This window comes from Sus scrofa, chromosome 13 (assembly GCF_054392235.1).
Source record: "Sus scrofa isolate SSC_HxYL_T2T_F1_AM1 chromosome 13, Sscrofa_HxYL_maternal_Yorkshire_Landrace_v2.0, whole genome shotgun sequence".
Taxonomy (NCBI): domain Eukaryota; kingdom Metazoa; phylum Chordata; class Mammalia; order Artiodactyla; family Suidae; genus Sus; species Sus scrofa.
Window position 1 is genome coordinate 16,460,270 of NC_139395.1, and position 16,729 is coordinate 16,476,998.

Sequence of the window (16,729 nt, forward strand, 5' to 3'; positions counted from 1 at the left end):
CATATGGAAGTTCCCAGGCTAGGGATCCAATAGGAGTTGCAGCTTCCAGCCTATGCCACAGCTACAGCCACAGCAACTTGGGATCTGAGCCACACCTGCGACCTGCAGTGCAGTTCATGGCAACACCTGGATCCTTAACCCACTGAGCAAGGCCAGGGATAGAACCTGCGGCCTCATGGATACTAGCTGGGTTTGTAACCACTGGGCCACAACGGGAACCCCATTTATTGGAGAGATGTTTAAAACATGTACATGGTATTCAGAGTCTGAAATGTAAATATAATCTTGAAATATTATCTACTAAATAACTGTATATGTGTACTAATTCTTTTATTTATTTATTTTTATTGAAGTATAGTTGATTCACAATGTCGTTTTAGTTTCAGGTGTACACCAAAGTGATTCAGTTATATATAGATGTATATATATATATACACATTCTTTTCAGATTCTTTTCTGTTCTATGTCACTACAAGATATTGAATATAGTTTGCTATGCTATTCACTACACAGTAGGTCTTTGCTCTTTACCCATTCTATATATAACAGTTTGCATCTGCTAACCCCAAACTCCCGGTATATCCCTCCCCACCCCGTTCCCCTTTGGTAATAATAAGCTTATGTTGTACGCCTATGAGTCTGTTTCTGTTTTGTAAATAAGATCATTTGTATCTTTTTTTTAGATTCCACATATGTGATATCATATGATACCTGTCTTTCTCTGTCTGACTTACTTCACTTATGTGATGACCTCTAGGTCCATCCATGTTGCTGGAAGTGGTACAATTTCATTCTTTTTTATGGCTGAGTAGTATTTGTACCAGATATTACTCATCCTAGGACTCATGATCTTGGCTGTAGTGGTCACAAACCTGACAAGGCCACATCTATTGATTCAACGTGTATCTACTGAATACCTACCATGTGTCAGATACTGTCCTATGTGTGGAAAAACCCTGGCGAATAAGAATTATAACATCACTGTCCTTATAGAATTTATGGCCTGGTGGGAAAACAGACATTAAGCCATAGTTATCCTTCAAAATCAAATGATTTCAATGATAGCAAGTGCTACGAAGAAGAAGTTCAGTGTCCATGAGATTATTACATAATGGGTGGGGGTGTTATTGAATCAGGGAAGGCCTTCCTGAAGTGGAAGGAACTTCATATGGCACTTAATCTGGAACTTGGAAGTTGTGCAGGTTTTGGCAGGGAGGGCAGGAGTCAGATCATGCAGGATCTTGTAGGCCAAAGGAACTTTTTTTTTTTTTTTCTTTCAGCCCGCACCTGTGGCATCTGGAAGTTCCCAGTCTGGGGATCCAATTGGAGCTGCAGCTGCCAGGCTGTGTCACAGCCACAGCAACGCAGGTTCTGAGCCTGCCGCTGCAACCTACACCACAGCTCACAGGAACGCCAGATCCTTAACACACTGAGCAAGGCCAGGGATTGAACCTGCAGCCTCATGGATACTAGTAGGGTTCATTACCACCACAGTGGAAACTCCCAAACTAACCATTTTTAATGTAAGCCTAAAAAAAGGGGAGGAGAAACTGGAATGAGGTAAACATAGATATATTATAATCATTTATTTTGGCCGTACCTGCAGTATGCAGAAGTTCCCAAGCCAGGGGTTGAATCCATGCCATAGCAATGTCATGAGCCATGGCGGTGACAACGCTGGACCCTTAACTTGCTGAACCACATGGGAACTCTTATAGTTGTATTTTAAAAAAAGATTACTGGAGTAGTAGCCCTATTAGATGTTGCAACAATTTTACATGATTAAAACAGTACTGCCCAATGAATAAAATGGCAACTCAATGGAGAGAAGAAAAATTCAGCAGAAGGCTCAATGATACAGGAAATTTGTACACGATAAATATGACATTTCAAATCACTGGAGGAAAAATAGATTACCTGTTGACATTTCTTTTGATATTGGAGTATCCCTCTACAGGAAAAATAAAGTTGGACCAGTACTTCAGAAATTTAAAAATGCGAAACAATCCAGCATAAATCATGGGAGAAGTATAGAAACTAATATGGTGGGTTTGGAATACCTTTTCTGAGTAGGTTTCAGAGTCCAGACGTCATAACAACGATGGTGGCCTGGCCTATGCCCTGGAGAGATGGCAGTGGTTGGCTTCAAGCATATTTTGGAGGTGGAATCAGCAGGCATAGGTGATTATTGAATAGGGTGGGTGAAAGAGGGAATGAATAGAAAAATGTCAAAGATGAAGAAGACTTCCAAGTTTGTAGTTTGAGGAATCTAGTGGGTAGTAGTACTGTCTACTGAGATGGGGAAGATGGTAGAGAGGATGTTGCAGGGATAATAAAAAAATTCAGCTCCAGATTAAAACATTTTGTGCTTCAAAGGACACCAATAGAAAGAAAAAAAGACAACATAGAGAAAAACTATTTGCAAATTTGATATGGGACTTACATCCATAATATGTAAAAAACTCTTAAAAAATCAACATTCAAAAGACTATCTGATTAAAAGTGGGCAGAGGCTTTGAATATATATAAAGGATTTTATATATCCAAAGAAGATATAAAGATGACCACCAAGCATGTGAAAATACACTCAACATTAGTTATTATGAAATTGCAAATAAAGCCTACGATGAGATATTACATCATACCAAGTAGGATTGCCATAATAAAAAAGATAACAACATGTGTCAATGAGCATATAGAGAAGTTGGAACCCTTATGTATTGTTAGTAGGAATGTGAAATGGTACAGCAACTTTGGAAAACAGTTTGGCAGTTTTTTAGTATATTAAACATAGAATTACAATGTGAGTCTACAATTGCACTCCTAGGTGTTTACTCAAGAGAAGTGAAAACATGACCACCCAAAGCCTTATACATGAATGAACAGCAGCATTATTTGTTAATACCAAAAAGTGGACACAAAATATGTCTATCAACTAATGAACAAAGAAAATTTATATTCATACAATAGAATATTTGGCAATGAAAGGAAATGAAATTCTGATAGAAGCTACAAAAGGGATAATCCTCAAAATGTGAAGTGAGGGAGTTCCCCTTGTGGTGAAGTGGAAATGAATCTGACTAGTAACCATGAAGATGGTTTGATCCCTGGTCTTCCTCAGTGGGTTAAGGTCTGGCCTTGGGGTGAGCTGTGGTGTAGGTTGCAGAGGGCTCAGATCTGGCTGTTGCTGTGGCATGGGCCAGTGGCTACAGATCAGATTGGACCCCTAGCCTGGGAACCTCCATATGCAGAGGGTGTGCCTCCCCCCGCAAGAAAAAGAGGAAAAAAAAAAAAGGAAAGTGAAAGAAGTCAGTCACAAGGACCACATGTTGTATACCATATATATAAAATGTCCAGAATAGGCGAGAAAGAGAAATTGATTAGTAGTTGCCTAGGGCCCAGAGCGGGATGAGCAATTGGTAGAATGAGCAGTGACAGCTAATAGCTACAGGGTTTCATTTTGGAGGTCAGGAAAATGTTCTGAAGTTAGATTATAAGGATGATTGAACAACCATGTAAATATATAAATACACATTGATTTGTGTATTTTAAACAGATGAATTTTATATAGAAGGTAAATTATCTCTATAAAGCTCTTAAAAAATTCGACTTGGGATATCTTGACTTTCTTAAGCCTGTGAATTCTCCAAAAGGACTCCGTTCTGGTGTTCTTGGCTGAATGGCGTCTGAATAAGTTCTGAGGGATGTCAGAAATCCTCAGAGTTCAGGGATTCGGTAGAAGAACAGGATGGGGAGTAGACCGATGTGTTAGCATCCTGTTTTCTTCCTCCAAGTTCCCAGCGCGAGGCCACGCCTCTCTCTCGTTTCCTAGCAACTAGCTCCCAACTCGCCCTCCTCCAGTCTCACTCTGCGGTCACTTCCGCTCCGCGACAGGAAGTGAGGTCAGAGCCGGCAGCTTTCCCGGGAGTTCGGCTTTGCGGCGTCTGCAGCTGGAGAAGCCGAGTTTCCCAGGACGTGGCCACCTTCCTCTCTCCCGGGTTTCACCTCCCGCGGGTGGAGAAGCCCTCGAGGAGTCAGAGGGCTGCAAGGGTGCAGGTCCGCTCCAGAGGAAGGCGAGGCGCGGCAGCGCGTGGCTGCCGGGGCGGAGGAGGGGACTGGCGGGGCGAGTCGCTGGAGTCGGTGGGGTCTTCTCAGCTTGGCCCTGTATCTCCTGAGGCCCCGAGAACTTCTCACCTCTCCCCGGTGGGCTGCAGGGGTCGTGGAGACTGGGGCTCCCCTGCTCCCCTTTGAAGGAAGACCCCTCTTAGAGAAGACTCGCCCGGCAGCTGCTGACTTCTTTCCCCGCCCAGACCCCAGAGTGACTCGCCATGACCTCACCGTGAGCGAGCGATTGGCTTGTGACCCTTCTAGAACCCCAGGGTAAATATTTGCGTGTGTGCCCCGCCGTGTATGCATGTGTGTTTTCATTCCCTGCAAAATCTGAGATAGGATAACCCTGAGCTGTGTTTGGCAAATGGGTATTTTGGTTTACTTTTCTTTAACATTTCTGCTGGGGTTTCTTCCCTGTTACAAACCAAACAACTCTGCCTTCTGTTAGCTGAGTGGGAAGGGGCAATGGAATTAGGCCGGCAGGGCCCAGGAGATGCTGAGTGTTTGGATTTTTTTTTTTTTTAGCCCGACCTTTTTGTAATAGGCGATTCTTATTCAGATTTAAGTTTTTAAGGTATTTGGGTTTTATATTCAAGACTGCAGGTTTTTGGACAAAGACTGTCATATAGTACTTTTGTGACTCTTACAGCCTCAAACAATACTGAAGTAAAGGCTCATTAAATTTTCAAATATTAGAAAACACACATTCTACCGTTTTCAACGTAATATTGAAGGGGCCTATTTCCATATAGGTCAACTCTTGGAAAGGACAACATAAAATATCACGATCTTTTTAGATAAATATGTTTGAAATGCTAGATGCTGCCTAGAAGGCTAAGTACAGTGCTCTCGGTGGAGGAGAAATGGTGTTCATCTATCATTTAGAAAGAGGCCGCATGAATAGTGGTGTTTCATTGCTTTTTTTTTTTTTCCCTTTTTCTCTTTCCTTTTTTTTTCAGTAGGTGTTGTATCCTAACTTACTGACGCAGAGGTGCCTGCTGCCATTATGGGAAACCAGCTCGCTGGCATTGCTCCTTCCCAGATTCTTTCTGTGGAGAGTTATTTCTCAGACATCCATGACTTCGAATATGATAAGAGTCTGGGGAGTACTCGTTTCTTTAAAGTTGCTCGAGCAAAACACCGAGAGGGCCTGGTGGTTGTGAAGGTCTTTGCAATTCAAGATCCCACATTGCCTCTAACCAGCTATAAACAAGAGCTGGAGGAACTGAAAATCAGGCTTCATTCTGCACAGAACTGTCTGCCTTTCCAGAAAGCAGTGGAAAAAGCATCTGAGAAAGCAGCCATGCTCTTTAGGCAGTATGTGCGAGACAACCTCTATGATCGAATCAGCACCCGTCCCTTCTTAAATAACATCGAGAAGCGCTGGATCGCTTTCCAGATCCTAACTGCTGTGGAGCAAGCACACAAATCTGGAGTGCGTCATGGGGACATCAAGACTGAGAATGTAATGGTCACCAGTTGGAATTGGGTCCTTCTAACTGATTTTGCCAGTTTTAAACCCACTTATCTTCCAGAGGACAACCCAGCAGATTTCAACTATTTTTTTGACACTTCACGGAGGAGGACTTGTTATATTGCTCCTGAACGTTTTGTGGATGGTGGATTGTTTGCCACTGAGTTAGAATACATGAGAGATCCTTCCACTCCGCTTGTAGACTTAAATAGCAATCAGAGAACGAGAGGAGAGTTGAAGCGGGCAATGGATATCTTTTCAGCAGGTATTTGAGTTGGTCAAATTTGCTGTGGGGGGGGAGGTTACTTCTTGAACATAGAAAGTTAATTAATGTATTTATTTTTGGTCTTTTTAGGGCAGCACCCTCAGCATATGGAAGTTCCCAGGCTAGGGGTCAGATCAGAGCTGCAGCTACTGGCCTACGCCACAGCCACAGCAACCTGGGGTCTGAGCAGCGTCTTTGACTTACACCACAGCTGAAGGCAATGCGGGATCCTTAACCCATTGAGTGAGGCCAAGGATCTGACTGCCCTTACGGATACCAGTCAGATTCCTTACTACTCAGCCACGACGGGAACTCCAGAAAGTTAATTTTTTGGTAGACATTCTTACACTGTTGAGATAGATGGCAGTATTTCTTTGGACGTGTTTAATTACCTAGAAAATGCAGAGTGATCCACTCATTGAAACATTTAAGAAATATTTGAGTTTTTACTTATGTACGTGTCAGGCACTATCTTAAGCAATGGAGACATAGATGGGTGATTGTGTTTCTCTTTTTAAAGTACTTACACTTTAATGGGGAGCTAGATGAGATATTGTAAAAAGACATTTTAGTGCAGTGTGCTTTGCTATGATAGAGATAAGCTTTGGGTGCCCTTATAGCACCGTATGAATACTTAATTTAGTCTCTGGTGGTGATGGGTTGAGAGGCAGGTTTGGGAAAGGCGTCTTTATTGGAAGGATGATATTTAAACCAAGACCTGAAAGGCGATTGGGAGCTATGGATTATAAGGGTGGTTTGTTTCAGGTAAAGGGTGTTGCTTATATGAAGACTTGAAGGCCTCAACATGATGCACTGATTTATTAGGGTGCATTAAGTAATTTTTAAAAAAATTTTAAATTTTATTTATTTTTTGTCTTTTTGCCGTTTCTTGTGCGGCTCCTGCGGCATATGGAGGTTCCCAGGCTAGGGGTCTAATGGGAGCCGTAGCCGCCAGCCTACACCAGAGCCACAGCAACGCGGGAGCCGAGCCGCATCTGCAGCCTACACCACAGCTCACGGCAACACCGGATTGTTAACCCACTGAGCAAGGGCAGGGATCGAACCTGCAACCTCATGGTTCCTAGTCGGATTCGTTAACCACTGTGTCACGACGGGAACTCCTAATTTTTTTTTAAATTAAAAAAAAATACTTTTCCCATTATAGTTGGTTTATAGTGTTCTATTTTCTACTGCACAGCAAAGTGACCTAGTCATACATATATATATACATTCTTTTTCTCACATTATCTTCTACCATGCTCCATCATAGGTGACTAGATATAGTTCCCAGTGCTATACAGCAGGATCTCGTTGCTTATCCATTCCAAAGGCAATAGTCTGCATCTATTAACCCCAGATTCCCAGTCCACCCCACTCCCTCTTGCGCCCCCTCAGCAACCACAAGTCTCTTCTCCAAGTCCAGGAGTTTCTTTTCTGTGGAAAGGTTTATTTGTTTTGTATATTAGATTCCAGATATAAGTCATATGGTATTTGTCTTTCTCTTTCTGACTTACTTCGCTTAGTATGAGAGTTTCCAGTTCCATCCATGTTGCTGCAAATGGCATTTTGTTCTTTTTTATGGCTAAGTAGTATTTCCACATCTTCCTAATCCATTCATCTGTCAGTGGACATTTAGGTTGTTTTCATGTCTTGGCTATTGTGAATAGTGCTGCAATGAACATACGGGTTCATGTGTCTTTTTCAAGGAAAGTTTTGTCTGCATATATGCCCAAGAGTGGGATTGCTGGGTCATATGGTAGTTCTCTATTTAGTTTTCAGAGGTACCTTCATACTGTTTTCCGTAGTGGTTGTACCAATTTACATTTCCCACCAACAGTGTAGGAGGGTTCCTTTTTCTCACCCTCTCCAGCATTTGTTATTTGTGGACTTATTAATGATGGCCATTCTGACTGGTGTGAGGTGATATCTCATAGCAGTTTTGATTTGCATTTCTCTAATAATCAGTGATATTGAGCATTTTTTTCATGTTTGTTGGCCATCTGTTCGTTAAGTAATTTAGTACATCTGTAGCACAGGGTGTCAAGTAAGCATGGCCCAGATCAGAAGGGATCTGGCATGCCCATGCTAGTTTACAGGGCTGTTATCAGATATGTGTTTTAGAGGAAGCAATGACTGGAGCGTCGACAGTGGGTTGCAGAGGGAAAACCAGCTAGTAGTCAGCTGCCACAGTCCAGATAAGACAAGGTCCTGGCTGGCTTAAAGTTATGACCATTGGAGAGTGAGTAAAGTAATATGTAAGAGATATTTAGTGGGTAAAATTGTTCGAATTTTGTGATTGATTGGAGGATCAAGAACACCCTTATTCCCTGGCTTGGGAACCTGGGCGGATGTTGATAGCAGTCACTGAGCCAGGAGGGACGATGTTGTGGTGGGAAGATTTTGAGGTCTGATTTAGGTGTTGAGTTGAAAGTGTCAGGGGATAGCTAAGAGAAGGTTGTACAGCAGGCACTTGGTTGCAAAGGTTTGGTGTATAGAGATGTGGGGTGGAGTTGGAGATGTGGTAGTTAGCAGGAAATAGGTACTGTGGCCAAGAGAATGCTTTTGTAGCCAGGGAGAGTTTGTGGAGAAGTGATTCTCAGGAGTTTCTGGCTCCCTAGAAGACTTTGTGATGAAATTGGTGACCTCCTCCCTTGGAAAAAGGTATCATACATTCTTACACATTATTTCACATACACAGACCACACGAAGCTTGGCCATGGATTCTAGGTTGTATATGAACTTCTGTGGGGAGAAGTCGGCTGAGGATGGTATCCTTAGGAGTACCATATGAACTTTGGCATCAGTGCCATTTTCATGAATTTTGCAAGAGTAGGCTTTAATTTTTTTCTCACCTGTAGGTTTCCTACAAAGAACATAAATTGGGCTGTATTTTAGATTATTTAGGAAAAATGACATAATAAAGAAGTGTATTCCATCTAGGGGAACAAGTAAGCATTGTCTCACAGGATTCCTCCCTCTCTTGGTCTGTTCAGCTCACCAATCTGTCCCAAAGTAATACTGAGGGAAGGGTGTTTTTGATAAGATGGGGTGGCCTCTAGGTTAGACATGTAATCCATCAAAGTCAGCTTCATCAGTGAATTTATCTCAATTTTTCTTGAACCTCTTTTACCTTCTAAACTTACTGTTCTGTAAATGGACTCCTCTAGCTTAAAAATGTGATCACTTTCTAGCTTCGCAGGATCATTCTTAGCTTTTTAAAGAAATTGAAGTATAATTGACCTATAACATTCGTTTCAGGTGTACAACATAATGAATTGATATTTGTATGTATTGCAAAATGACCATAAGTCTAGTTAGCATCTGTCACCATACATAGTTACAACATTTTTTTCTTGCCGGGTAGAACTTTTGAAATCTACTGTTTTAGCAACTACAGTTACCATGCTGTGTATTACATCCGCACGGCTTACTATTTTATACTGGATGTTAGTTAATAGTTTTAAAATTTCAGGGATTGATGAAGTGTTTACGTTTGTCCTTTCAGCATAAAGTTCAAGAAAATTCTTTTTTTTTTTTTTTTAAATTAGCTTTTTAGGGCCGCATTTGTGGCATATGGAGTTCCCAGGCTAGGGTTTAATCAGAGCTACAGCTGCTGGCCTACAGCCACAGCAATGTGGGATCCGAGCCGTGTCTGCAACCTACACCACAGCTCACGGCAGCGCCGAATCCCCAACCCACTGAGCAAGCAAGGGATCCAACCCACATCCTTGTGAGTACAATTCGGATTCATTTCCACTGCGCCCACAACGGGAACTTCCAAGAAAGTTCTTACTCAGCATTTGTTTTTCCAGTTTATTTATTTATTTTTTTAATTTTTTGTCTTTTTAAATTTTTTTTTTTTTTAGGGCCGCACCCGTGGCATATGGAGGTTCCCAGGCTAGGGGACTAATCAGAGCTACAGCTGCGCATCTGCACCATGCCCACAGCAGTGCCAGATCTGAGCTGTGTCTGCGACCGACACCACAGCTCACGGCAACACTGGGTTTTTTCCTTAACCCACTGAGCAAGGCCAGGGACCAAACCTGAAACCTTGTGGTTCCTAGTCAGATTCCTTTCCTGCGCCATGACGGGGGAACTCCTGTTTTTCAGTTTAAAGAGACATTGTTTTGGCTAAAGGTAGGCCCTTTCATTTCTTTGAAACAGGTGGTTGGGAATCTGTCCACAGCTCCTTTTATTTAGGCTCTTTGGGTTTTGAATCTTAATGCATATCCATGGTTCTTGGCTGCTTGTTTGCAAGTGTGTATATTCTGTCTCTGGTCACATACATGGGCAGAGCCTTTTATTTTCTTCCAGTTTTTTAAAGTTTTATTGAAGTATAGTTGATTTACAATGTTGTCATAATTTCTGCTGTACAACAAAGTGATTCAGTTGTACATGTACTCACATTCATTCTCTTTCAGATTCTTTTCCCACATAGATTATCACAGAATTTTGGGTATTCTCTGTGCTATATACCAGGTTCCTGTTGGCCAATCATTCCGTATACCTCAGTGTGCATATGCCAGTCCCAAACCCCTAGTCCAGCTCTCCCTCCTCCCCTTTGGCAACTATAAGTTTTTCAAGGTCTGTGAATATCTTTCTGTTCTGCAAATAAGTTAATTTGTATCCTTTTTAAAGATTCTACCTGTAAATGATATCATATGATATTTGTCTTTCACTGTCTAACTTCACTTAGTATGATAATCTCTAGGTCCATTCATGTTGCTGTAAATGGCATTATTCTTTTTTTTAATGGCAGAGTTTTTTTTGCTGGAGATTTTTCATTCACTTGACAAATATTGGAGTGTTATGTGTAAGACACTCTTGTGTAGATATTGGGAATGCAGCTGTGAGCAAGTCTGACAGTTTCTCCAGTTGTGGAGCATGCATTCTTAATGTGAGTGGAGAGAGAGAATAAAAAAGTAAATAAAGAGCTCCTGTTGTGGCACAGTGGGTTAAGAATCTGACATAGTGTTCCTGAGAATGCAGGTTCAATCCCTGGCCTCGGGAGGGGCTGAAGGATCCCATGTGGCTGTGGCTGTGGCTGTGGCATAGGCTGGCAGCTGAAGGTCTGATTCACCCCTAGCCTGGGAACTTCCCGTATGCAGTAGGTGCGGCCTTAAAAAGGAAAAAAAAAGTAAATAAGAAAGTTAATTTTGGTTAGTGGTAAGTACTGTGATGAAGTGGGTGAAAGGGCTAGTAGATAAAATGCAGGCCTCCGAGAAGGTGACATGGAGCTGACATTTGAATGATAAAGGAGGACTCAGATGATAAAGGCAACTTGAACAAATTGTTTCATTGAGTAATACCACCCAGTAACCCCTCTTCTAGAATACCATTTTGAAAATTGCAAGGGAAAAAAAAAAAAAAAAAGCCCTGTATTTATCTCTGTATTAGTTTGCTAGGGTTGCCATGACAAAATTCTCCAGACTGGGTAGCTTAAACAAAAATTTATTTCCCCCCAGTTACAGAAAGTTCCCTCAGAGCCTAGAAGTCCAAAATCAAGGTGCCAGCAGGATTGATTTCTCCTGAGGCCATTGTCCTTGAATTGTAGGTGGCCACCTTCTTGCTATATCTGTATATGGACTTTTCCCAGGTGTTCCTTTTATGAGGACACCAGTCATAGTGGATTAGGGCTCTACCCTTATTAGGGCCTCTCATTAAACCTTACTTACCTCTTTAAAGGCCCTATCTCCAAATAGTCACATTCTAAAGTACTGGGTGTTAGGGCTTCAGCATTGGAATTTAGTGGGGGCAGTGAGGGATATAGTTCAGTCCATAAACAACCTCCATTTAGTTGTAAATTGTCATTCTTTCTGATTTTTTTTTTTTTTTTTTTTTTTTTGTCTTTTGCTAGGGCCGCACCTGTGGCATATGGAGGTTCCCAGGCCAGGGGTCTAATCGAAGCTGTAGCTGCCGGCCTACATAGCTCATGGCAACACTGGATCCTTAACCCACTGAGCAAGGCCAGGGATCGAACCCGCAACCTCACGGTTCCTAGTCAGATTTGTTAACCACTGAGCCATGACGGGAACTCCATTCTTTCTGAATTTTTATGGCATTTGGAAATAATTTTATATTTATAAAATTTAAAAACTTGCAAAAATAAAAATAGTACATAGAACACCCATAAATCCTTTACCCAGATTCACCTATTGGAACGAAACATTAACAATTGTTTTATCACTTACATCTTTTCTCTGCACTCCCAATCCCTCCACCCCCATGATTTTTTTCTGAATAAGTTACATCATGGCCCTTTGCCCCAAGTACTTTAGTATGTATTTGTTTAGGTCTGGGATAGTCTTTTACAAAAGGCTTATATGTCACTTGCAGTGAGTTTAACATGGATACAATACTTTACACTTTTTATTCTATGGTATTTGACCCAGTAATGTCCTTCACAGCATTTTTTTTTTTCTTTGTCTTTTTGTCTTTTCTAGGGCCACTCCCTTGGCATATAGGAGGTTCCCAGGCTAGGGATCGGAGCTGTAGCCCTCGGCCTGCGCCACAGCCACAGCATCACAGGATCTGAGCCTCGTCTGTGACATACACCACAGCTCATGGCAACACTGGACCCTTAACCCACTGAGCTAGGCCAGGGATCAAACCCTCAACCTCATGGTTCCTAGTTGGATTCATTAACCACTGAGCCACGACGGGAACTCCTTTTACAGTATTTTTTCCTTCTTTAGGACATGACCCAGTCTAGGGTAAGGTAATGCATTTGGTTGTCTTCTCTCTTTAGCTTCCTTTAATCTGGAACATTTTCACAGCCTTTGTCATTATGACAGTGACATTTTTTGAAGAATACCTCACCCCTTAAATTTTTAAAAATTGGCATTCCATCGTGGCTCAGTGGTTAACGAATCCGACTAGGAACCATGAGGTTGCAGGTTCGATCCCTGCCCTTGCTCAGTGGGTTAAGGATCCGGTGTTGCCGTGAGCTGTGGTGTAGGTTGTAGATGCGGCTTGGATCCTGCATTGCTGTGGCTCTGGCGTAGGCCGGCGGCTACAGCTCAGATTAGACCCCTAGCCTGGGAACCTCCATATGCCACGGGAGTGGCCCAAGACATGGCAAAAAGACCAAAAACAAAAATTTTTTTTAATTGTTTTTATACTCTTTCTTTAAAATAATAGACTCACAGTAAATTGCAGAAGTAGTGAAGAACCCTTCTCCCAGCTTTTCCCAGTAGTGACTTCTTAGGTGACTGCAGCACTGTATCAGAATCAGGAGTTGACATGGTGTGTTGCTGTTAACTAGACTGTAGACCTTATTCAGTTTTCCCCAGGTTTTATCTGCACCGTGTGCGCGGCATGCTTGACCTCACCTCTTTGTTTTTCAATAGAAAGGTCCTCATTTTGGTTGTGTCTGCTCTTTCCTTGTGATTAGATTCAGGTTATTCACTCTCAGTAGAAATACTGCATAGGTGATGATGCCTTCATGTTATGGTATTTGGAGGCAAATAGTGTCTATTAGTGGTGTTAATTTTGACCACGTCGTCAAATTCTTCCCCATTTTCTCCCCTTGCAATTAGAAAGCAACCCATGAGAAGCAACTTTAAGACCATGCAAGAGTTCCCGTCGTGGCTCAGTGGGAACAAATCTGACTAGTATCCATGAGGACATAGGTTGGATCCCTGGCCTCGCTCAGTGGATTAAGGATCCAGTGTTGCCACGAGCTATGGTATAGGTCACAGATTGGGCTCAGATCTGGCTTTGCTGTGGCTGTGGTGTAAGCTGGCAGCTATAGCTCCGATTCATCCCCTAGCCTGGGAACCTCCATATGCCGTGGGTATGCGCCTAAAAAGACCCCCCCCCCCCCCCAAAAAAAAAAACCATGCAGATATCCTGCTGGTCATCACAGTTTTCTTCTTTTTTTTTTTTTTTGTCTTTTTTTGTCTTTTGTTGTTGTTGTTGCTATTTCTTGGGCCGCTCCGGTGGCATATGGAGGTTCCCAGGCTATGGGTTGAATCGGAGCTGTAGCCCCCGGCCTACGCCAGAGCCACAGCAACGCGGGATCCGAGCCACGTCTGCAACCTACACCACAGCTCACGGCAACGCCGGATCGTTAACACACTGAGCAAGGGCAGGGACCGAACCCGCGACCTCATGGTTCCTAGTCGGATTCGTTAACCACTGCGCCACGACGGGAACTCTACAGTTTTCTTCTTGATTTGGCATCCGTTGATCATTCTTGCCTGATCTGGTCTTTACTAGGATGATTGCAAAATGATGGTTTTCCAGCTCCAGCACTTGCTACACATTTACCAGTAGGCCCTCAGCATTCTCCTGTGCTTAAGTATCCTCTCTTTCTCACTTATTTATTATTATTGGTATAGACTCTTTAATTGCTGCTTGCTGTTTGCTAATATTTTTTTGGAGAATTTTTGTCTATGTTCATCAGAGGTATTGGTCTACAATCTTCTTTACTTGTGATATCTTTGGTTTGCTACCAGGGTAATGTTGGCCTCATAGAATGACTTGGAAAGTGTTACCTCCTCTCTTGTTTTTTTTAGGAGAATTTGTCAAGGATGGGTTTATTTTTTTAGCATTTGACAGAATTCACCCGTTAAGCCATATTGGCTTAGGCTTTTCTTTGTGGGAAGTTTTTCATTACTAATTTAATCTTTTTTAGGTCTGTTCAGATATTCTATTTCTATCTAAATCAGTTTTGGTGGTCTGTAACCTCTAGGAATCTGTCCATTTCATTTAGCTTGTCTAATTTTTTGGCATGCACTTGTTTAAAGTATTCCCTTATTATTCTTTTCTTGTCTGTGAGGGAACATCCCTTTCATCATACCTGACTTTAGTAGTTTTGAGTCATCTCTCAGTAAAAATTTGTCAATTGTGTTGAGCTTTTCAAAGCACCGCCTTGTGATTTTGGTGTTCTCTATTGTATTTTACTCTCTATTTTATAGACGTTCACTCCAATCTCTATTATTCCCTTCCTTCTTTTTGCTTTGGTTTTAGTTCTATGGTTTCCCAAAGTTAAGGTGAGGTTATTGTTTTGAGCTCTTTTATAAAAGGTGTTTATGGTTATGCAGACCCTCTAAACACTGCTTTAGTTGCATCCAATACATTTTTGTATGTTGCTTTCATTTTCATTTATCTCAAAGTTTTTTAAATTTCCCTTTGGTCACTAGTTATTTATGAGTGTGTTGTTTAATTTGTACATATTTATGAAATTTTCACATTTTTATGTTACTGATTTATTTCATTCCGTTGTGGTTTGAAGGACATAATTTGTATGATTTCAGTCCTTTTAAACTCACTGAAGCTTGTTTTATGGCATGGCAAATGGTTTCATCTGGAGAGTGTTCCACATGTACTTGTTGAGAAGAATTTTCTATTCTGTTGCTAGGTGGAGTGTTCCTTTGGATGTCTGTTAGGTCTGTTTATTGTTCATATTCTTAATAGCTATTTTTAGTTATTCTAAGATGTGACACTCTCTAGATAAAAATTAATTTAAGAAATGTATGTTTATTATATGTCAGGACCTGCTTATTTGCTAGAGACTTTTCAGTGAACCAAGTAGACAAAAATCCCTTACGGAGTTTGCATTCTAGTGGGTATATGGACAATAAAGAAATTAATATATGCAAGTCACAACGTGGCATTTGGTGCTGTGGGGAAGACAGCAGGGAAAGGAGAAAGGCAATGTGCTAGGTGATGAGTGTGGAGCAGTTGTGTTGGGTGGGGTGGGGCTCTTCAGTTTTAAACTGGGTGGTCAAGGAATGTCTTACTGCTAAGGTGACATCTGATTCAAGATCTAAAGGAGGTGGAGGTATAGGCCATGAGGAAACTTGGGGGGGGGGGTAGAATTTCAGGCAGAGGGACCAGCAAATGCAAAGGCTGTGAGCTAAGGCTGTTCAAGGCTTTTTAAGACCTGTTAAATGCATGTCATACTATGATTCAGTGAAACTGCTTTGTTCTTTGGGAAATGTAGAATGCTTATAATATAATTCTAATTATTCTAATATAATTCATAATATAATTCTTATTTGCAGATTATGTAATTACAAAATGAAGGTTATCTCTCTTTGCCTTTTTAATTTGATGGCCATCCTTGTTAGCATTTCTCACGTTGTTCACTGGTTTGCTTTATTTCTCTCGTCCCAGAATGAAAGCTTTGTGAGGACATGGATTTTTATGTTTTATGCATTACGAGAGTCTAATGTGTAGTATATACTTGATAACTTTTTTTTTTAAGTTTTATTGGAGTATAGTTTCAGATGTACAGCAAAGTGATTCAGTGTACACATATTCATTCTTTTTCAGTCTTTTTCCCATATGAGTTATTATAGAATATCGAGTAAAGTTTCTGTGCTATATAGTAGGTCCTTGTTAGTTATCTATTTTATATATAGTAGTGTGTATGTTTTAATCCCATACTCCTAATTTATCTCTCTCTGCTGCATTTCCCCTTTGGTAACCATAAGTTTGTTTTCAAAATCTGTAAGTCTGTTTCTGTTTTGTAAATAAGTTCATTTGTATCATTTTAAAACCTTAGATTACACATATAAATGATATCCTATGATATTTGTCTTTCTCTGACTTAATTTCACTTAGTATGATCTTCTCTAGGTCCATCCATACTGCCTCAAATGGAATGATTTCGTTCTTTTTTATGGCTGAGTAACATTCCATTGTATATATGTACCACATCTTCTTTATCTATTCCTCTGTCAGTACATATTTAGGTTGCTTCCATGGATATTGTAAATAGTGGGTATTGTAAATGGTGCTGCCATGAACATTGGGGTGCATGTATCTTTTTGAAGTATAGTTTTATCCAGGTATGTGCCTAGGAGTGGGATTGCTGGATCATATGGTAACTCTATTTCTGGTTTTTTTAGGGACCTCCATAGTGGTTGTAC

General features: G+C 41.2%; 1 protein-coding gene across 4 annotated transcripts in view; it reads left to right on the plus strand.

Annotated features, from left to right (window-relative positions):
• Positions 1-3,899: 3,899 nt before the first annotated feature.
• The window catches only part of PIK3R4 (phosphoinositide-3-kinase regulatory subunit 4), an 84,326-nt gene continuing 71,496 nt past the window's right edge, over positions 3,900-16,729 (plus strand). For 2 of the 4 annotated variants that reach the window (XR_014825036.1, XM_021071333.2), the window contains exons 1-2: positions 3,900-4,380; positions 5,070-5,849. Coding sequence is in view for 2 of the 4 variants with exons in the window: in XM_021071333.2 (XP_020926992.1) it covers positions 5,117-5,849 (733 nt within the window). In the remaining 2 variants the exon portion in view is untranslated. The remainder of the gene's footprint in view (positions 4,381-5,069; positions 5,850-16,729) is intronic. The other 2 variants (XR_014825037.1, XM_021071332.2) reach the window with 1 other exon arrangement.